Source organism: Xiphophorus hellerii, chromosome 9 (genome assembly GCF_003331165.1).
Source record: "Xiphophorus hellerii strain 12219 chromosome 9, Xiphophorus_hellerii-4.1, whole genome shotgun sequence".
In the NCBI taxonomy this organism is placed as follows: domain Eukaryota; kingdom Metazoa; phylum Chordata; class Actinopteri; order Cyprinodontiformes; family Poeciliidae; genus Xiphophorus; species Xiphophorus hellerii.
The window spans coordinates 7,442,531-7,466,144 of NC_045680.1; the positions used below are offsets into that span (position 1 = coordinate 7,442,531).

General features: G+C 34.0%; 1 protein-coding gene across 2 annotated transcripts; it reads left to right on the forward strand.

Annotated features, from left to right (window-relative positions):
- The first annotated feature begins 847 nt into the window (after nt 1-847).
- On the forward strand, nt 848-23,098 carry LOC116726465 (regulator of G-protein signaling 8-like). Of its 2 annotated transcripts, none has more exons than XM_032573207.1 (5): nt 848-1,043; nt 15,516-15,626; nt 16,166-16,227; nt 19,760-19,926; nt 20,792-23,098. In XM_032573207.1, exons 2-5 carry the CDS (start codon nt 15,526-15,528, stop codon nt 20,984-20,986), a joined length of 525 nt encoding a protein of 174 aa, XP_032429098.1. In that variant the 5' UTR covers nt 848-1,043; nt 15,516-15,525; the 3' UTR covers nt 20,987-23,098. The 2 variants fall into 2 exon arrangements, with proteins under 2 accessions (XP_032429098.1, XP_032429099.1); XM_032573208.1 differs by lacking the exon at nt 848-1,043 and adding an exon at nt 5,006-5,153.
- The last annotated feature ends 516 nt before the right edge of the window (nt 23,099-23,614 follow it).

Below are 23,614 nucleotides of genomic sequence, written 5' to 3' on the forward strand. Positions count from 1 at the left end.
TAATTCAATACAGTAAAGGACTTATCCCAAAATAACAACTTTGCAAGAACTTTCAGCTGCTAATGGAGATGACTAAGATGAGGGATAGAAACTGGTTGTTCTTGGGATGCAGAAATTTTTTCCTATTATGACTTTGGGAAGGGCATTGCAGGATACTCTTCCATCATTCCATTCTCTGCACACAATGAAGATAAAAAAGATGTTAGCCACATTTGAAAGATGAAACCCACCTGTTTAGAGTTGTATTTGAAACATAGTCAATTACGCATTTAACGATGGCACTTGACTTAATGTAATGTTTTGATTGTTGATTCTATGTAGCATGACTTTGTGTTTTTTATGATGTAAAACACTTTGAAATGTCTTGCTGCTGAAATGTGCTTTACAAATAAAATTTGTTTGATTGATGAAAATAAAATAAACACAAAAGATTATCATGGGAGGAAAATCTTCAGGAATGATTTTTATGTATCACCAGATTGTTTTTAAATTAATGTAGGTAAGCAAATAAGTCATGACTAAAACAATTAATAAACTTGAAAAATGTTTGTCAAAAAATGTATTGCTTATGCTGATGGTATTGCTTCATCAGAGAAAAAACATTCAACCTATTTACTCCCTCTCCACCCCCCGTTTATGTTCACATTTTCACCTTTTCAAACACTGCATCACCAAATGGCACTTCTCCACCTCACAGATGTGTTCAGGGTTGTCCTTGGAGATTTCCCCAAGCAAACAAAGCTTTCTCCCCACTCTGTTTCGCTCTCTGACTACACTCCCCCCCCTTGCCTCCATCCATCTCGCCTGTCCGCACTCTCTCTCTTCTCCCTTCGATTTCACACCAATGAGAGTGCAGCATGTAGCTCCCACTCACTGGCATCAGAAACACGAGATATCTTTAGTCTTGAGCTACACAATTTCATACAAATAACAGCATTGGCTAGACAGAATTTGCGTTCTGCCAAAACGCACATTGATAGATAGGTAGTGGTAAAACAGGAAGGGAAGAGAGTGCAGCTGATCTCTCATACATCAGGCTCAAGGTAAATGATCCATGTTAATTTATTGTATGACACTGTTATGTAGTTATTCTATTGACACTGAACTCTGAGCAATGTTTGGGGCTTGATTAACCTTTAGAATTCACGAGTGATTACCGTGTTTATCTTTATATATTATGCATGCTTACTGTTCAAGCAGGAAAACACTTAATAAAGTAATTTGTTGTCTTTGCTGCTAACATTGAAATATGAACCAAATAAATGCATGGCAGACATTTATTATTGATATCCCACAATTACATTTCATCCATCTTACTCTGTGCATGCTGCATAATCAAAATTCTGTATTGTATATTATGTGATTTTTGGTTAATATAGTTAATCATCAATTCAATCCCCCCTACTTTCCTCACTTGATGCTAATACTCTGTGGTCTTTCAGTTTAATAAATATCACTCACTTTGTGTTAAACAAAGATTGGGCCATTCTTTGAAGCCTAGTCAAGTGCCATCTCTGGGCAATGAGTTTTTAAATCTCCACATAGAACCTACTGTACATGGTTCAGTCATTCTTGCTTAATCCCTGTTCTTCGTCAGCAAAATTCCTAAGGGGTATATTTATCAGAATTACAAAAACAAATGCTTATTTCTTGTAGAGTTTATCCATGTGCAGAATCACAACACATGGAATTATTCAATTATTTTTAATAATTCAACTTGATCTTAAAGTTATCTAACAAATAAACTTTTCTACCCACGAAGGGACGTACCTGATTTCAATATCAAGACTGGAGGTACACCTAATTTACACAGATGTCAATACTATGTCATCTCAATTTAAATATATATTTTGCCTATTTTGGGGCGACATCAAAACTGGTTTATTTTTTTCATAATTGTATTAACATGTACCACACAGTTCATTAAATCTGTATAATGACCACAAACAAATGCCAGAAAGAATGTGCTGATGCTTAATTTCATAATGCTTCGATATTGCAGGAATAATAACAATGAGTGAAAGAGATTATTGTTTTATCTGCTTCTGTACAAACATTTCAGTAAATATGAGTACACATCAAGACACATTTACATTTTTATATTCTAGCGGTGGATTAAAACGTCTTGCAAGTGCATGAACAAGTGTAGGTGAACACCCAAGCTAGACAGAGTGTGCACAGATAACAAAATGCTTTCTAAATACCACCAAAGATGAAGTTTATTAAATTTAGATTCTAATTTCCAACCAGAATCTCTACACTCTTATATCCTGTGATATCAAAGGAGTGAGTTGTCCTGACAATATATCTACTTAAATGAGGAATATGGTTAAAAAAAAAACAAGGCAGCCAACTGCACAGCAATGTCAACAAAACATTTACAAGAGCTCATGTAATGTCCCAGTCTGTTTGCTTGTAATCCCATGCATGTTTGTTTCTTTTTTTATTTTTCGCTAGTCAATTTTGGCTGAAACTTATCTGTACTTATAGTCTAGACAGCTAGGGATAACTGTTTAGTTGCGTATTCAAAAAGTATTGTGGTGAGTCATGTCTTTTACCTAAGATACTGGCTTTATAATGTTCTCTACATGGTCAAGAAGAGATCTTTTGCAATGCATACAGTACGTTCCACATTGCACATTTCCACATTATTACTCTCCCAGTGTGAGTGTAATAACACTCTCTGGTGTAGAGAGAAGAAGATTCAAAGTTACCTATTTTTCATGTCAATAAGTGTTTAAAAAAAAAAAAAGGAAGATGCAGGAATAGAATAGAAATTAATTTATTGTCCCACGATGGAGAAATTCCAATGAAACTACAGCAAAGTGACAAGCAATCAAAGCAAGAAGGTTAACACAGAGATAAAAAATAAAATATTTAAAAACACAATAAAGAATAAAATATTTTAAAGGCAAAATTGCAACATTAATACTGTGCAGTTATTTAAAGATAGCGTACTACAGTCCAAAGGAATATTCAGCTGGGTAGGCTATTTTAAAAATATTCAAAACTGTGCATGTGTATTTGGGATTAAAGACACATGACTTACAATAAGTAACAATAACAAATGCAACAGCATGGATATTCAGATACCAGCAGAAATGTTATTTAAAATAAGTTAAAACTATGCAAATAATTATTCAAATCCTAGCATGTATGTAAACTCTATTATAAATTCTATTATAAAGTAAATGCCTCAGTTTTCAAAAAGACTTTCAGAGTATAACAGGAAAGCTGAATGAACTACAGCAAAGTTATTCTGTTTTTGAGTTTTCATGCCCTGTTTGCATGGAACCTGGAGATGTTGGCAAAATTCTGGAAGTTTCAGAGTTGAAGTAAGTGTCGCTATTCTGTAGATTCCTGCACATCGAATATGCTATGGAAGAAACCATGTTTTACTTTAACAGCTCTCTCTTACACCTGTTGTAGAATTATATCTCCTTGCTAAACTATTTAGTAATTATCAGTGAACAATTAATGGCAGCAAGGCTTAGGAATGTTTCATGCTGTTTTAATATCTTTTTTAAAATGAAGTCTTTAATAAAAAACAATTAGATGAAATCTCTATCATCTTGTTTTGAAAAACTAAATATTGAGATGGCCACATGCATCTCTACACATAACTATAGTTCAATTCAGACAACTTGCGTAAAAGTACAAATGCTTCTTCAATAACTGATATAGTATCAGTTTGAGTTTGGTCAGAGTTCATCACCCCAAAGCCATGCTACTCAACATCTCAAGAGTGATAAGTGCATCTCTAGCCCATAAGCTAACATGCCAGGAAGAGAGGAGATTACCCTTGATCCTGAAGTCCAAGGTGGGTTGTTGGGTGGAGGAGAGGCAGAAGAGAATCAAGCAGAAACTGGGAGGAGGAGAAGAAGACAGCAGGTTGCAGTAGGCATGAGCATCTCATGAAACACAGAGTGCAGCTAGAGGTTGTGAAGCTTAAACAGACCGCCCAAATCAGGAAGGTGTGTTTGATGTATTTGAGTGTTAAAAAACAATGGTCACTTATTCATGATGTGTAGAATGGATGCACCAGCTGTCCCTTTAACCAGGGACAAGAGCTAATCATGCCCTCACCAAACCTGGCAGTGCTCCAAATATTCTAATGTAATTTGTCTTGGCAAAACAGCTGATTCCCACAGTGGTTCTGGTACAATCTTGTGTCCTGCTCTTTAGTAGTGCATCAAACTCCAAACTGTCTGTAGTAAGTTGTGAGTTTTTCCAAATGGTAGTTCAAATTAAAACAGACTCAAGAATCCTAGCCTGGTATTTGGGTGTGTAAAAGAGTAAGGAGGACATTGATGAGGAGCAAATATTGTGAGCAGAGACTCTATTTTTCAATAGAGTGGTTCATAATAATCAGCTTTAAAGTTGATTAAAGCCTTCGTCCTGGACATGAGGTCTTAATCTGGTATAAGTGGGGCCTTTGGTACAATACGCAAGTAGGAAACTGGTTTCATTAACATTTTACTTTTTGTAAATAGAATATTGAGTCAAGAGATGTACAATGACATATTTAAGCAGTTCTATTTGGGAAACAAAAAGTACCTCATGAAGGTTGCTACAAATAATTTATGATAGGCCTGTGTTAAGTGAAGAACAACAATAGAATTTCGTTTATAAACTCAATATGTTTTCAGTCTGGGTACCGGATAAACAATTTATATTCTTTGTGGCGTTAGAGGGGCTTATATGAGAGGTTTGATAGGTTTGCAAGTCATTTTGCTTGATCAGATTTAAGATTGCATATTTTTATGATTATTTGAAATCAGTGGCCAAAACAGACATGCTTAGAAAATGTTTTACTTTAAACCCTAATCCCTTAATGAAAACCTATGTATGTTGAACTAACGCTTATTGTCTAAGTCTTATTGAAACTATACTCATTATGGTGCTGTTGCATCTATTATGCTACTTTTTGAAGTGATTTTCAAATTATTTGTGCCAATTGTTGTAATTGGTAATTGGTATTAGCAGTTGTGTACTTAAAATATAACTGTCATAAATTAATGACAGTGTCTCTCTGTATAATATTTTCAGTGTGCATTTTGTACTTTTGCTGAGTATTTGGCAGGGCATAATCCAGGAGTGTCCCTGTGAACCAGGAGGCTGATGGTTCTGATGGCTGATGGCTGAGGTTAATGGTATTAATGCCCTATTTTGGCATGAAATTTACCTGCTGTCCCCTTGTTTAGCTCCCGTCCCACCCATTAACAACAAGGAAAATCTAAAAATAAAGAGGCAATTCATAATCCTAACAGTATCAAAATTCCTGAAAAATGATTTGCTAATGTTTTGTGGTTGCATAAGCATTTTGGTTTAATTCTGCTTCCAAGTGCTTCATAATCAATGTTGTGCAGATAAACATTTTTTATTTGTAACTTTACTTTTAAGTAAGTCTCTGTTTGTGTCACCTCTGAAGATTTTCCAGGGAAAGAAAGTCATCTTCTCTGCAGGCTCTTTATTATTACTTTATAAATGAACTAGACTGTTATGCATATGCAAAGTAAAAGTCAAAACTCTTCATAGGCAAAGACAAGCAGTGTTGAAAGCCAAAAATAATATAGAAAATTATTTCTATGACCGATGACTAAGAAAACAGTTATTCAGACTGTTTTCTTAATCCAACAAGAAATCTGTGATTTGGGTTCTGTTCCAATTTTCAAACCAAACGCAGTGGTTAATGTAAATGAGCAACTGCACCATAAGCTTGGCAACATAATATTAAATGACTGTGTACTGCTTACATTAATATGACAAACTTAGTAAATCCCCTAGAAGAGAAATGCTTTTAGTGGCAGCCCTTGGAATAAAGCCACTGTCTGCAATCTAAAATAAATCCCTGGCACAAACTGATTACATAAATGGCTAAAGGCGGGATGAGTGGTAAGAGACCTATCCTCAGTTTGTAGCACAGTTAAAGCCATACATAAGAACATACTTTGGCACCCTGGCCAAAAGACCCATTTAACTGGAAAAACACTGCACACCTGTGGCTTTCTGTTTCTGCTAATTACTGAGCATTAATTTATTAAGTGCCATAATTTGTTCTGACTTCAATATTTTTAAGACATATATGTAGCTTTACCTTAAACTCTCTTTATCTTTGTGCCAGTTATAGTCACACATTAATGTGATTTGTCACTACTGAGTCCCTGCTGTCCAACCAATCTTCCAGTGCCTCTAAGGTTAAATTTAGCAAGCTCATGCAAAAACCCATTCTGTCCAGTTAAATCAGATCATGTTCAGATTTAGCTCACAGTAAATGACATGATCTAATTTTATCATGGAGCTAAATGTTATCCAGCAGTTAAGGCAAGACATTGGCTTGCCCTCATCAGCCTTAGCAGTGCTATTGATAGTTTGATCAAGCCACGGACAGACAAAACCTATTCATGTCAAAGCATTCACCTTTTTGCCCAAAAGAAGCAAGTCATAACTGCAAAGCTGCAAACATTTATTACCAAGAGCAGCCACCTCTATTATAGAAACAGGCATCTGGTTGCCAAAACAAAACCTTATCAACATAATGAATCCATAATGAATGTTCTGCCAATAGATTACAATACTTAGAACTGCTTTAAATATTGACATTTCTTATCAGCAGACAATAGATTCAGGTGACTGGTCAATATTATTTTACCACTGGCACAGCTTTGCTTTATCATAAGGTTTTCTAAGAATATACTTAAATAGTGCAATGGTTTTGAAGCTATATTTGAAGTACCCATGGTGGTACTTTAGCAAGGCTCAGAATAAAAAAATAAAATAAAAAGTCATTCAGTCAGTCATATTAACAAGGCCAATACAGAACTATTATCCCAAACAGCTTAAAAGATTCATGACTTTTGCTGCAAATAGAAGCTACTCCTAAAAACCAATAGTGAAGTCATCTTGAGCTACATTACATAAAACGCGTTCATCTTTTTTAAAACTCTGAACAGGACAAGAATAGAAGACAAATGTGTAAAGGAATGAACAAATGGAAAGATAGACTGATGGCAGAATTACAGTCTAAGGAAGATGGAAGGAATAAAATCCTGTCATGACAAACGGCAAATGCAAAAAGAATCCAAAACAGAAAATAAATATCAATAAGTGTTGTAATTAATTCACCTGGCATGTGAGAGCTGAAAACAAAACCAATTGGAAAAATAATTGCACCAATATAAACAAAATTTAGAATTAAAACCATTAAGGGAACAGATGGTTTAAAGCTCTGCAGGCTACTAACAAAACCAGAAAAAGCATGATGACCAACACTGACACATTGGTAGCAGCAAAGAAAAATGTTGTGCTGGTTTAGTGGTATAAAATATATATTGCTTTAAGCTAGCCATGATTATGCTGATGTACAGTAAGTAGAAAGTTAAATGGAAGGTGGAGCAGAAGTGTGACATTGATGTGGTGAGATGTGATGAGTTAACTTTTCTGCAAATGAACTTGATGAAATGATATCAGGTCTTTATGTGGCTGAAATCCCTCAGTTGGTTTTATTCCAAGTTGACTTTTAGAATAGACAAAGAGTTCAGGTGTGGTCAAAGGAAAGGATTAATGGTGAGAAAATACCATAATATCTTTCAGTATACCCTATTTTGAAATTTTTGACAAAATGTCTGATCTTTTTTTAAGCATTCTATATAGCTGTACCTTTTATAGTCTTAGCAATATTAATAATAGTTATAATAATAATAAAAAACATCATCATTATTTTAATGTCCTTACTAACAAAAGAAAACAGCAGAGGTGCAGTTTTGTTACCACATCAGCAAGGTTCCCAGCAATGTCAAAACCAATTTAATCTCCTGTTCCTCATTGCCCTCGCTATATTTAGCAGCAGTTTTATTTCCTACCAGCAACCACAACTGCTTTTTTCACTCTGATATTTTTAATACATTCACCGAACAACAAAATAACTAAACAGCATGTTAACAAAGTATCAAAAATAAAAAGGAATTGTGCCTCAAGAACATTACATAAACTCCATAATCTGACCTTAGAATTAGAACCTCATTCATATCTGACCCCCAAGTCTTTTGCATCAAATTTGTCTGTATTCCCAGAAGCCTTTTCAGAGCTGACATTAACACAACAGAACTGTGTTTACTATAAACAGCAATGCACATTATCACATGACACTGGAAAAAATGAGATGACAGAGGAAATCAGCAACTTACACTATTTTGCAAATGGTAAGAGTCAGAGAGAACATGAGTTAAAAATAACATATCTCTACACTTTTAACAGATTTATTGTCGAGATATTAATCATTCTATGCAGTTCAAAAGAATGCAAATAAAAAATACCTACTTACGCTATACTATACCGCATTGCACTACAAGAAATCCATGTAATGCAGCTCTTTTATTTGCATTATTTTGATGTACCTATTTAATATTCCTGCATCTCAAATTTTGTTTATGCCACTTATATATATTCTTTGGATTTATGTTATAAGCTAAGAAGCTCATTTTAATGTGCATTTGCAGTTAGGCCCACTTTGTTAAGATACCAATAAATAACATTAAGTGCTAACAAATGTCACAAGAAGTGACATAATTATTAAATAGAGAACCTGTGTGATTTCATTGAAGTTCTAATTGCAGCTGTTCTGTGAAGAACATCTAGATTTGGTAGACAACTTGAGTGAACAATCAGTATTATGAAGACCAAGAAAAACAGTACAAAGGTCAGAGATGGAGTTGTGGACAAGTTTAAGAATAGTTATAAAAGCAATATTCCAAGCCTCAAAGATTTTACAGAGAAACATTCATTTTATCAAATTAAAATATAAAAAAAAATATGTCACAATTCTAAGTCTAGCAGGATACTTCCATACACTTTTACCTCAACAATTTTCAAAGTAAAAGAGAGAAAAGAAAGAATTAATTATTGGTCCTTAAGTGAAGTCAAGTGCAAAATCTTCTGAAGCAAACTGTCTTTTCAAGTGGGGGATTTATACAGATTAAACCCAAGAAGTGGTGGGAACCACTTAATGAACTCAACAATTTGAATCATGCACAAAGGAAATTAATTGTAAGTTCTCTAGGAAGCAATAGCAATTATGGACCAGAATATCAGCAAGCATCTCTGCAGCCCAAATGGCATTATTCAACCATCTCTGCAGACATGGAAGATATGGAAGTATCTATGATAATGGAAATGAACTCAGTCAGACCGTTTCATATTTTGTTGTTACTAAAGATGGTAACAGATGGTTAGATTCATATTTTTGTGGGCTGTCAAGCTTATGGTATATATATATATATATATATCATACCATATATATATACACACACACAAGTTCAAGACTGCTGTTGTTGTGCTGTGACTCAAGTCTAAAAACTGACATCTTTGCAGCAGGGAGGAAAGAAACATGCAAGGTCTTACAAACGCGTAGCTACTGCTCAGTCACTCTCATCTGAGTCACCCTGCATCTTAATTAGTCTGGAAACAGCAGAAACTCACTTGTGGAAAGAAGATAGATTGAAAGCTTACGGTGAAATTCACTGCTTCGTAAATTTGGCATCCCACATTTAACAGACATTGAGCTATTTTGAATGTAGTATTGTATGTGTCTGTCCATGTGTACAGCAGCCCTAGCCTTCTCAAAAGGACATTAATTTGCTAAATATATTAATGGTTTTTCATTACTTTTGTTCACATAAAACCTATAAAATGTTTTTACAAGGCAGTTACTGTAGATAGAAGCATTTATCACATGTATTTTTTCGTATTCACAATAGTTAAAATAATAAGCTAATTATGTCTGAAGCCAAAGATCTGAATCACATGCAGAAACATTAAAGTGAGACACGTGGTTGGCAAGGGAGCAAAGAAACAGGTCCTGAGCAGCTGAGTTAATTTCCAAGCCTAACAAGTGATTAATCAATAGATGTAAAGATGACAGTTAATATCTGATGACGTGGGAAGTTGTAGTTAAGAAAAATGTCAGCTCTATCTTATGCAACAAGCTGATATTCAGACAAATGGACAAATATCCTCAGCTTTCTTGTATGACATCAAGTATGATTTTATAATAAATGTATATCAAAGACAATCACAAATAGCACAAATGATAAAGAATTCCTCACCTTTATCAAGCAATAGATTAAAAATTAACATAAAGCAAACTTAGATGATGGATTGGAAGATAAATTTTAATTGGTCTGTATAACTGTCTTCACACTCTTAACTCAATAAAACACTAAAAACAGCTGACACACAACTGTTATTTGATTTTAGATGCAATGGTATTTGTAATGGTGGTGATAAAGGAGTAAGCTATAGGATCCAAAGAGAGAACATTGACATTAGGATGGTTGGAGAATTGCCACAAAATGTGGATGAGATGCAAATCGTGAAACAAAGGCACCTCCCAGGAAGCTGCTGTATAAAAAGAAATTCATTTTATAAAACAGGAAATATGACATCACTGAAACACAGTCTATAAATTTAATGTCGAGTGTGAAAAAACACTTATTTTAAGCTTTTTCTCATCTTTTTTGATCACCAAACATGGGTCATCTTTAAATTTTATGTTGCATAATTTAAAATAAAATACACTCCGTTTTTGTTTAATTTTTTTCCATCTCTGCTTTTTGATGAGACCCCTCCTGTCTATAATCATCACCTTATTTTTACTAATGTTGAAGAGATAGGCTGTTGTTTTCACACAGTGTGAAAAGACTTCCCAGTTCTGTGGGTTTTCATCAGTGATCGAGCAAGTCGCTTCAGTTCCATTTGAATCTTTCAGGAGGATGTCCGTATGTGTGACAAAACAGTGATTAGCTAACACTGTTAGGGAACACCTTGTGCCCTGGAGCATTCTAGAATGAATCCAAACTAAGGGTGGAAAAACAATACTCCCTATAAAAATACAGTCTTTCAAAATAAACCACCAATCAATAAATGCATACCTTTTTCAGCTGTGGTTATGACAGACAGGTAGACAAAAACTAATGTTCTACTTGTTTCTTGAGTGGATGTCAATAACAACCCAAAAGTATTTACAATGAATAGGTCATACTCTATTTCCACTGATCATGCTCTGATAGTACAAATACTAATGCAGCCACAGACAGAGAAATCGTTCCATCATGTCTGTTTCACTTTTTTTTTAACCAGACCCTTTTATCTGAGAACTAACATCACTGGAAATACTTGCACTCAAGGATCCTTGCATGCGTCATGATCTTTTGTATTTGTGGTATAAATCTTACTTTTGTACTGCAGAGGGAAAATATAGTTTGTTGGTTTAAAAAATAGTTTCAGCTGTAGATATTGCAGAGTAAATTAACATATTGCTTAAATTAGGTCACACTAATGAATTCAGAGGGAATTTGTTGTGAACTCTTAACAAAATACCAGCTAAAAATACACATCCACTGAACAGAACTTGCGGATATTTCTCATTAGCATTTAAAAAACGAGGACAGGGATGGAGGTCTAAAAACCTGTATTGCATTGAGTTAGGTAATACCCAACTTACATACACATGCACACACATACTGTATGTCTTCCTGTCTACACAAGAACTTTGCATTTACTACATTTTTTATTCATTTCAATAACCTGACCATTGCCAGTGTATGCCTAACCCCAAACCTAACTTAAACTCAATTCACACCTTTTTCCTACAACACAAAAACATCACTTCTTCATAGGCAGTGGGTCCTCACAAGTAAGTACTTGTTGGAGAAATGGACTTTACAAGTTGAGAGATGCTAAAACACACACATAATGTCATAATGTATACTCATCGGGCATGTAAAAAAACTAGAGGACAAGGCAATGTTGACCAATACTTTTACACGTGCTTGTGAATGTCTGAGACATTAGAATGCTGGAGCTGTTTTTAGATGTACTGTATTTTTTCCTCCAGGAGTCGGCCTTACTGCATGGTTGAATAGAACATGCGCCGTTTCCTCCTGACTACATGGATATGTCAGGGATTTTTATAAATAGCTCAGTAGCACGTGTCTGCAGCATACAGCACACTCAGGAGCCATGGAGCCTGACTTTTTAGCACACAGACAAGCCAAGAAAATAGGCAGAGGAGACATTGAGAGATTGACAAACATAAAAAATATTAAACTGCATGAACTATATTGTGACTGCCCTTGTAATCTAAATAAAGCACATACTGTCCTATAATATGTTTTAAAATGGGATTCATAATTTTAGTAGAACCAATCATTTTACTTGAATGATTTTCCAGATGTGCTAGCAGTCGTTCTAGGCCGTTTACTGGTAACAAGATAATTTTATTTAATTTTTTTTTAAATGTTCAACCTACAAAAACTTTCCATTATAACATTCCAATAGTTTAGACTTCTTTCAAAGACATGCCAGAAAACATGGCATTTTAGTGAATAGTAGTACTGTGCTGTCCTTCCCTAGCTGCTGTCTGTGGATTATGTGGCAGATGGAAAGCTCTTCAAGGCAAATTTGGGTATTGTGCAACATTTTCAGTCTTGAAAATATACACTGTCATGCCATGGAAACAGATTTATTAAAACAGGCAAAAGTTTCTTATAGGACTTTACTTAGTTTATTGCCTAATTATTAGGTAGATCTAAAAATCAAAATGACAACAAATATTTTAGATCACAATATTATTTATGTCTGGAATATTTAATTTTTAAGCTGCAATGGTGTGAAACAAGTAACTTTCATACAAATTTGCAAAACTGAGAATTTCAAAGAATTGTATCATGTCGACATTAAATGAATTGCATCTTAAAATGATGATGGCCACTTTCTTTTATATCACTAACAGGAATACTTAGCACTATTTTTTTCTCCTCCACATCCTTGTTTCAGAACAAAAACCCTTTACACAATACACTAGTATTTTTATTATGTTGCTTGTTTATTCTGTAATCATTGCGTGACACTCCTATGATTTTTGATGGGGAATGTTTCTATACATAGTCTGTTATACTTATTCACTACCTATTGTTTTTGCAGCACTCTGAAAATAACTATTCATCAGTGAAGTGAGTCTGCCTTGAGATTATGACACATTCTGATGAGCAAGCAACCTACCTTTCTAGTTCATTGCATCTGTTTTATCCATTACAGATTATATAAAGTTTGGAAAACTAGGGGGTTAACTCTTCGTGATGCAAACTAAAGTTCTTTGTGGGAATATATTTACGCCTTTCAGTTATCCTGACCACAAAGTAGGGTGACAAATAATTCATGTTATTAGCTAATACCAAAACCTGACGTACAGTTGTTCCAGTCTGAAGGCAAATGCACATGTTTTGTCAAATGTACACGTATATTAAAACATTCTTTCATGAGTGAGTGGGAAACACAAAGTGAAATTTTTAAAAGCTTTGGAATTTAGGTGGTAGGTGTAGCCCATTAGTTTCAGTAAATGGCTTTTAGCTGAGTAATGAAATGTACATTTGATGCAATGTTCCCAATTTAAGTTCCAAGCTTCAAAGTAGTCCTTTCTTTCATTTTTTTTTTCTGCAGCAGCATTATGATCAAGGATAAATACTTCATATAAACTATATATAAAATACGTTTTTTTTAGTGTGACAAGATAGATGCACGGATGGATAAAGCAAAAGACATACAATTTAGTATTGGCATTATTCCTGTAATGAGAACACTCTCTTCACACGATCTTGAAAATATGAAAACAGGAAGAATCATAGGCAGATGTAATAATTTAGATAGAAATAGGTGATTTCAATCTAAAAGTGACACATAAATAAGATACCAATTGCCATTATTGGTGTTGAGGTCTGAAAATTGCTTTAACTATATTTTTTATAAAATGTTTATCCTCTAAAAATATGTTGCAATCTGTCAACAAAAAAAAGAAAAAAGGGTAGTGTTTTAGTGTGTATTGTAGTACTGTGCTGCAACTTTTTTATTTTTACTAATAACTAAGACAATTTTTCACATAGCAGAATAACAACTTGACTGAGTTTGTAGATATTTTTCATCGTGCAAAATAAGATTGCCCCGGTTTTTGCTTTGAGTATTTTTTGTATTTTTGAGGATCTAATATACCTAGCCAAAATATACGCATTTTTTTCTTATGATTGTAATTCAGACATGCGTTCAATAGTTCCCATGCTTTTTAGTGAGCAAATGTGCAAAATATGTCTAATTTATTTAACTAAATTTTAATTTAGCATTGATCCAGCAAAGATCTAAGCCTTGATCGTCAAATTCTTGATACAAACAAAATTGTAGCTCGGAGTTACTGTTTCTTAGCTATTTAATTTCTAAAGACTGTTTCTAAAGAAGTTTCCATTACCACTTTGTAGAAGTCAAATAGAAATTCATATATTCTTAAATATTGAATCATTGGTATTACTTATAGAAAAAACATATTTAAGTCTCTAAATTAATTGATCATTTAGTAAGTTCTTTGCTCTGCTGTGTGTGTGCAGGGACTCTTATTTGACAGCACAGTCTTGATTGAACAATGATTTCTTCCCAAGCTGTTGGTATATTTCTATGTTTTAAGCCTACCCTGATGTTCTTTTCTGTTCACACAATGTACCAAACTGTTAATTTGCCCACCCTCCCTTCTATCTCTCTGAGTACACATCTTTTGACTGCAAAAACAAATAAACCTGATCAGCTTCACAGCACCCCTGTTTGTGAAAGCAGTAAAATACAATTTGTTCAAAATGGATACATATTTTTAAAATGTTCGGATTGTCTTCTTTAAATTTACGTGTATCTGACATGTATATCCTTGATAAGCAGTCAAAAAACATATGGTGAGAATTTAGTGTACACATAGATCAACATAGTTTAGTTCATGAGGATGAAATTGAAAAATATTAACTGGCATAATAAAATGCAAAAAGAAAAGGGACTTAATTTTGTTTCAAATAAACCTAGTGTTAAAAGAAGTCTGTGGCTTGTGATGCAGCATCTTTATAGTCACGCCCCATCTGTTGTGACCCATGTGTCCCACAGGCAGAACGCTGACAAACAGAACAAGACAGCAGCAGTGTTCAAATGAGTTGAGGCAGGCTGTTATAGGAAATAGGGGGTATGGTTTATTTTAGTGTATTTATAGCTCAGGTGGAGTGAGGGAATAGTTTTTTTCATTTTTTCATTTCATTTTTTAAATAAATGTTGTTGTTTTTTTTAATGGTTCACACACCAATAGTTAGTTTCATAAAATGCTATACATAAAGGTAAATTGCGTATTAATAAATTGCATTAATTATTTCAGCTCGTATAAAAATGAATTAGTGTTTGTTTTTTAACTGCTCTGTTTATTCCCTCATTTGGTTAAGCTGACTGTAGATGTAGATTTCTTATTTTGTAAATGACAAAATAAGAAAAAAAACATATTTTTTTTTACTTTGCTTTCTTTACAGTCAAACTATTTCCCGAATTCCCAGATATAGAGATGCCATGACTTTGAATGCTTCCTATGGAATATTTTATAAGCTTGAGGAAACTGGAAATATGATGTTCCATGTCACTTGTGAACCACCCACATGTTTCATCCCCAGACTTATCACCATGAAGACCAGATTAGGCTGTCTTTCCAAAAAATCGGACTCCTACAGTGACTTCTCGGAGTTCCTGCCTCCTGCTCATGAGACCACAGCAAGATGTCTGAAGTGAGTCCGCTCCCCAAAGACAGCGTTTTGCTTCTGTGTTTGTCAAATACTTTTACAGGCCAATGAAGGAAAACTCATCCTCATGGGAGGATGCTGCCACCACCATGTTTGACAGTGTGAATCGGTTTCTCATTTCATTTTATCTCATTTCTTTCCCCATCAACTGTCCTGTCAACAGATTTTCCCGTCTGAGCTGTTGGTCTCTGTAGTTCCTCTGTGATTATGTATTGGAACTGTTTTTGTAAAATACCATGCTTGACTTAAAGAGAATCTGTGAACTATTGTAGTAGACATAAAATGTTACATTGTTTCAGGAGTATTCAAGACAGCTATATTTCAACTACAAAGTTCAATGTAATTTATTGTGTCTTGGTCTTTCATCATCTAGAGAGGAAGATTCATTTAGAGCAGCAGATAGATCACGTAATAATCCCTATATCAAAATGTCAAGACCCATGTTTGGTTCAAAAAATCAATGAAAGCATAATGGCTTGTTACCATCTTAATGAATCTGTTCTCTTTGGCTTTTTCTCCTTCAGACTATCAACAGACGAAGTTGTTCGATGGTCTGAGTCATTTGATCACCTTCTTGCTCACAAATGTAAGTTTCTGTTAATTGATTTTTCTTAGAATCATTTCTGACCATACAAGAAAGTTAAATATAAAGTAAAAAAAAAATAAAAAAAAATATTATTATTATTAATAATAAGGGTACCTTAAAATACCCTCCTTTTCTTTGTGAGGTTTACTCTTGACACGAGTTAACTCCAGTCGTCCCCCTTTCCAGCTCTTCTTATGTAAGCGTCTTATTTCTGTGTTGTCAGGGCTCCTAACTGCATAATGAGTCATACTTGTCACTGACCTTCCCCATTGGACCAAGCACAAATTGGGACAGACTTATCATCTCAGTTCCTTCTGTACTGACAGGTCATGTGTTTATTCTTAGTTAACAAGCAATGTGACGTAGCATGCATGACCTCAAACCAGCTGAACTGACAAATGAAAAAGGACATGATCAGAGACCTAAGATCAATCTGTTACAACTTAATAAATCAATTGTAGTAAACATTTGATAAATGTTTAAGCACTATCAGTTTGTTAACTGTTTCCTGTATGAATCAGGACTTATTTTCACAGACATTGTGTAATTTCATTTTAGTGAGAAAAGCACCTTAATAGATATTAATTTATTGAAATTAAACAAACCAGTTGAGATCTTTAAAAAAAAAGTAATTTAATGAAAATGACAAAATGTCTTCCTTGGAAACTCATCAAGAAAATTGTGCTTCCATAACCCACAAAGCCTTAGTATTTTCTGATTCCAGCAGCTTTTTGTGAGGCAAATCTATATCCAACTATTGTTGCATGTTGATGCTAAATACATTGTATACAACTTTTGTGCAGCATTGCAGTACCAGTGACAAAGTTTTGTTTTTCAAGCCAACTACAAAACCTATATATATTTATGTGCAAACTGCCTGGTGATGAATCACTTCTTTTCTTATTACTTTTAATACTTTGAATTGTTTTCACTATGCCTCATGAGTTCCTCTGTAAATCCTCCTCGCTAACAGAATTCATGTAATTTACCAACTGTATTCTTTTCATAAAAGTGACTGTGCCTGGGAAGGGTTTACAGACTTACCAAAGCAAAAAAAGTGTTATATTGACATAATCTATTTACATTTGACGGAGGTTATGACATAACACAAGACTGGGTTAACACACAAACAAAATAAGCATGGGACTTTTTACAGAGGCAAAAATAGAGATTTTCCCTGGCGCAAAATGATGTGACACACCTGCGTGTCCTGGACAGTTGACTGAGCATTAGCGATGTCCACTACAACATGTGCATAGACATGCATATGTGTTTCATAATAAATGCGATCACGCAAGCCTTTATTTTATTAAATAAATAAATAAAAAGTTCACTCCTGGCCTGTTTGACTCAAGAACATTACAAAGTTAACAGGCATTTTTAATCACATTGCATCAAAGTTGCTGTCTGAATACTTTACAATAGCAAACGGTCTCTTCTGAATCTCTTGTACTTGTCTGAGCTTTCTTTGTCTTTTCTATTTAAAGCTGCTCATGATTACTCTGATTTATTTGCAATAAAATGTAGTCTCTGCAGAGTCTCAGTCGTTTATTTTATCACATTTAAAGTAAATAACCTGTTTCTAACAGGCTATGTATTCCTATCTTAGCTCATTCTCCATCTGTCCTTATGTCAACTTCACTGTTCTCTTCCCTTTGAGCCGCTCAGCTGCCTTCAGCTGTGAAATCAGTGCTCTACCTTTAAAAATAATCAGAACATGTTCTTATACAATGCTTAGCTAACAAAAACATTTTACCTCAAATAACTTGGGCACTTTGGCTTAAGGTGGAGAAATTAAATATTTAACTATGATTTTGTTGTCTGAAATATATTACTGAACACTTTAAAATCATATGAGAACTAGGTCGTAATGGCAATAGTAACAGTTTGACAGCATCTCTGAGTAAACTGCTACACACAGAGCAAGCTGTTGATTTGACATAAATAAGCACTTTTGGACGTTTGATCACAAACTCATGTAATGACCTTTACTTTCAGGACAGGAAATTACCAGCCATAAACCATTACTGTCTCTGTGTATTGTACAATTTTTGATTACACTTTTGCACTTTGTTTAATTTAAAAATATGACCTTTACATGTGATGTTGGGTCGTCCTAATCTAAGAAGAAACACGATCTTTTGACACAACGCATGTGGAACTTTAAATAGCAGACCACACCGTGTTTCATGTTATCCTCCTATGCCCATTTGCGTTACTGTACAATTAGCAAAACAGCCCATTTTGTGCTTACTAGCTTTGTCAGACAAACAACAGAAATGAACAGGGTGGAAATTAAAGGTCAACATGACACAAGCCTGTAGAAAAACATGCTCCTCTTCTGTCAGCATCACCTGTGAGAACATTAACTGATCACATTTAAAATGTCAAATCATGTTTTTTTTTTTTTGTTTCTGCTTTAACAATTAAAGCATGACCAACTTCGTCTCATGAAAATGCAGTTAAAAAAAATATCTAAAAACATGCTACACTTTTTATGGATCACAGTGAAGCCATCTATTAACCCTTCTGTTATGTTGCGGGTCAAATTGACCGGTTTTAAAGTTTACTTTTTTTTTTTTAAATAGTTGGAAGTATTTTTGTGCATGAAACTTTTTCTATTTATCTTAATAAGTGTACTCTACATATAAAATGAAAATGTATTCATTTTACACATTTGCAACCCCCCTTGCATCTACTTTTTACATAGAATACTGTTTGGGTCAATTTGACCTGGCAGTCAAGTAAAAAAGATTAAAAAATAATGTCCAATTCTATATGTTTCTTTGCAGCTACGAACCATATATCACCACACACACACACACACCCACCACCACACCCCTACATGCACACCCCCACGAGCCCACTTTCTCACTATTCTCTTTATTTCACTAGGAAACAGCTAGAAAGCAGGTGTTCATGCAACTTTTGATGGGAACCGTTTCTGTTCCCGTGGGCAAACTCCACCCACACTGAGTGGACACTCAGCAGAAGTGGAGGAAAACATAAATACTCTCTGCATGACTCAGTTCTCTTGATTTTAATCAACAGGTCAATTTGACCCTGAACAGTATACGTGACTCAAGTTCAATTATAAAGATCACCCATTGAAAAAAAAAAATCTAAATGTAATATAAAAAAATTTACAAAAGATCAACTTCAAGGAAATTATTGTTTTGTTGTTTGTAAGTTTTTTTCAGTGGACATAAAAAAATTTAATTCCATTTTTTATGTCCAAATGAGTAAATGAGTAAGTTGTCGTTATTGAGCCTTTATTTGTGAGAAATAAAAAAAATATCATTGTACAAATATTGATTGAAATGGTTAGTATTGGAGTTAATAATCAGATACAAAAATGTTTTGGAGGAATTTTTTGGTTTCTGACACTATTGCATAATTAAACACTCCACGGGTCAAATTGACCCAGGAACATTATTGCTGTACCTCAGAAACAAACATAAAAGGATTGCTAATCACTATATGTGTTTCATGACATGTTTTTTGTTCTGTCTGTGTTATTTGTTATGTGCAGATGGGCTTGCTGCATTTCGAACATTCCTCAAGTCTGAATTCAGCGATGAAAACATCGAATTTTGGATGGCTTGTGAGGAGTACAAAAAAATCAAGAGCTCAACCAAACTTGTGTCAAAAGCAAACAAGATATTCAAGGAATTCATTGAGGTTCAGTCACCAAGAGAGGTGTGTTATGTCTGCATTTTGATGTTCATAGATAGAACATTAAAACTGTATTAGAACTGTCTTCCTTAAGCCAAGACAAAGTTATATTTCAGAAATGTCAACCTGTCAACCTAAGAACTTGAGCACTCTGTTTTACTTTGATGGTTAAAAAAAAAAAAAGTGTGCTGTCTTTAATCCTAATGGTTGTTACATCAGGAGCATTACAGAGGTTTTTAATGCACAATCAATAAGTACAGCTTTGCAGCTTAATTTTCTAAGGCATTTTCTTTACAAATTTGGCAACATTTAAATAATAATATACTACTTTTCTAGCAGTTTACATAATATTACACAGAAGCATAAAAAATTCTGGTGTGCAAGTTTTATTAACATAAAAAGCTGAGAAAGATAAAATTGGCTTGCATTGATATCAGTATTTTGGAAATGTTAGTGGTTTTTCAAATTGTAATAGGAAACTTTGAACAAATATTTTTATAGCTAATGACCTGTAGTTTGTTGAACTTATTGAAATATTGCATTAAAAGAGGATGGAAAGTTGAAGTGTAGTTTCTGAAGAGCTGAACCATGGCTTTGTTTTGTTTTGGTCCGTGGTCACATAGTGGTGCCACACCTAACTGTCACACTAGTTGGTGTGTGCGTGTGGGCGTGTGTGTGAAGCTGAATTGTGGTTTTTCACTGGACAGAAAAAAAAAATTAAGGTGGTAGGCAAACAAAATTAGTTGCTTCTGGTCATATAAAACATTGGCAACTGTTCTGTTTCTTTCATTCCTGACAACATAGTGAAACTGTTTTTTTTTTTATTCGAAATGCTACTTCTCTAAAATTCAGATGTAAGCGATCCGTTTTTCTCATACTGTTTTGACAGGTGAACATTGACTACCGGACAAGAGAGAAGACCAAACAGAGCCTGTCAGATCCCACTCCAACCAGTCTCAATGAAGTCCAGGGTAAAATCTACAGTCTCATGGAGAAAGACTCTTACCCACGATTTCTCAGGTCCAAAATGTACCAGAATATTGTCAACAGGGCACATGCTCAAGGTCAGCGGAGGTCTGTTTGACCAATACTGCAGACCACAGTGGACCAAAAACTGGACCTATATGATATATCAATCTTTGTCCCTTCGACACCATATCAATACTGTGAATAAGCAAGAATGAAATGACCTGCTTGACTGTTTTCTGTACACCTGTTCCAAGCATGCAGTTCCCATAGAAAACTCATATCTCTCTGAATTGCATTATATAGTGAGGAGACTCCTGAGGGACATGTCAGAAAACTCATTTCCTAATATAAATCTGCATCAACAAACATATGTATTGCTGTATAGGTCATTTTAAAAATTGTCAAGGTGATATAAAATAGACAAATAATGTTTTATTGAAACTGAATAGAGATAAATGAATTGATGTCATCTTTTGGGATGTGTTCTAGGAGAAATAGCACTTACCTTTTTGTCACTTCTTGTCAAGGTGTTACTGTGTCTCAATTTGGATATTTTTATTTGTGCAATACTAGTGCAATGCTGCATGGTGCCAAGAGTACTTACTGCATGCATGCAGTGTCAAATTGAAAAGAAAATGTGAGATTTTTATGTTGAATCTATTGAATATTTCTTTTTCATTTGTTTCATCAAAAGACAAAAAATTACTTTAAACTGTATTTTTGTTTTGAAAATGTTGTCTTCCTCCTTTCATTTACATGCTACTACTATGGAAACTATTCCTGGTGCTGCCAAAAAGAAAAATAGCTGATCACTGTGTCAGGTTACTACAGAGAGTGGAGCATCTTTAATACATCACTGAAATTGATATTGTTTTTCTATTGATTTTTTATTTTATTTTATGCATTATTCAAATCATCCAATTATTCAAATCAGTGTTTTTATTTTATAAATTTTGTGATTCAGTTTACAGTCATGCCATCTCAAGGTACTTTACATTCCAATTAAAGTAAACCCACTTTCTTTGTGAGCTAGAAAGTCTTGTATGCAAATTTTGGTAGTTTCTGTAGTCAAAATGAACAAAATGACCACCTGTTATCTGTGGTTATGCCAAACTACTTATTTATGAATTCATATTAGATAATCATGTATTTTCAACTGGAACAATTGTATAATAGTGAGAACATTGAGCAGAGTTTATTGATATTTTTCTTAAGCGTAGTTATTCCAAAAAGTGGAGGTTTGTTATTTTTGTAAAACTTTTACTTTTTGCAGCAGGAGGACACAGACTCACAAATAATGGTCATTGAAAATATTTTATTTTTATTTAGGCTGGTCAATACTGATGTGAACATTAAGTGTTAATACATTATAATTACTGACTAAAATATTACTGAAATCCCGAAACAAATAAAAATGCAGTAGATTCAAAATCTAAATTTGTAAAGTGTGATTTGCATTCAGTAATTGTGGCATTTAGCTCACAATAGTAAAAGAGTGGTTAAAGTTTGCTTGAAGACATTAAGAGAATTTGACAGGAAACAAGACAGTAGTTCCTGAAAACACACAGAAAGAAATCTAGCAAAAGTGTCAGCGTGACCCCGCCGGACCACGCACAGAGTAAAAAGCTGGTGAGGTCCAAATGACCCCATTTCTTAAGAAAACAGGAGGGTTAAGGGTCTGAAGAAAGTTGTCATGTCTGAGCACAAAATGATGAGTTAACCAATTTATCTTGAGTTACTTCAGTCAGTAAAGAAATGGTAAACTACTGAGGGAAAACAGTATATATATATATATATATTTTTTTTTAAGTGTTGCATTTGTTGTGGGTGACTTACTAGCTGTACTCAGAAATCAGAATCCTTGTCTCTTGCATTTTCACCTCTTTTTAATATGGATGTTATCTAGTAACAGCATGAGTATACTCTTTAGTTTTTATGCATTTCTTTTTTATTATATATGTTTGCTGTCATATGGATAGACAATAAATGACAGTTTAAAAATAAATCCAGAGTAGTGTTGTCAATACCTGATGAGACTTTGCTCCATTACGTGCACTGTGCTATAAAAACTATATTCTTACCCCTGAAATAACCAGATTAAAACTGCTTTCTTTACAGTATATGTACCAAATACCCCAACATGTTTAAAGATGTATGTGTCTGAGTTTCACATGAATGTAACCTCCCCGTATATTTTATGAATAAAAATCATAAGAGTATACATAAATCAGAGTGTTTTTTTTTTTTGTCCTTATAAAGTCAGTGAGGTATTACTGTTAGGAAACTGGAATACCAACCTAATTTTCTGGGACATTTTATGTCTTCAGTTAAAGAGGACACAAAAATTTAAAAGATACATTTTTGTTTTGTTTTATTTTATTTTATTTTTTCCCCAAATTTTAATGTATGTTTACTGGTAAAAAAATATTTAAATAAAAAGTACATGTAAGTAGATTGTAAAGAACATTGTTCCACATCCTGACATGGCCTTTTGTTATGTTCACTGTTTTAGAAGCAGTGACTCATACTGAAGGAAGTAGTGACTGGATTTTTATTTTTAAACCACCATTGCCTGATGCTGAACATCATAAAATCTGAATGTATTATTTCTTTCACTATTTTTACTTTCCATCATTAAAGAAAGAAGTCACATCTCATTACATATATAGATATGCATATATCAGGCACTGGTGGGATGAAGTTGCCCACATGCCAGAGCATTTCTATTATTTTTGCTGTTTTA

Coding starts and splice junctions, on each gene's coding strand:
- LOC116726465 (XM_032573207.1), top strand. CDS start 15,526: ATGAAGACCAGATTAGGCTGTCTTTCCAAAAAATCGGACTCCTACAGT. Junction 15,627..16,165: donor ACCACAGCAAGATGTCTGAA/GTGAGTCCGCTC, acceptor TTTCTCCTTCAG/ACTATCAACAGACGAAGTTG. Junction 19,927..20,791: donor AGGTTCAGTCACCAAGAGAG/GTGTGTTATGTC, acceptor CTGTTTTGACAG/GTGAACATTGACTACCGGAC.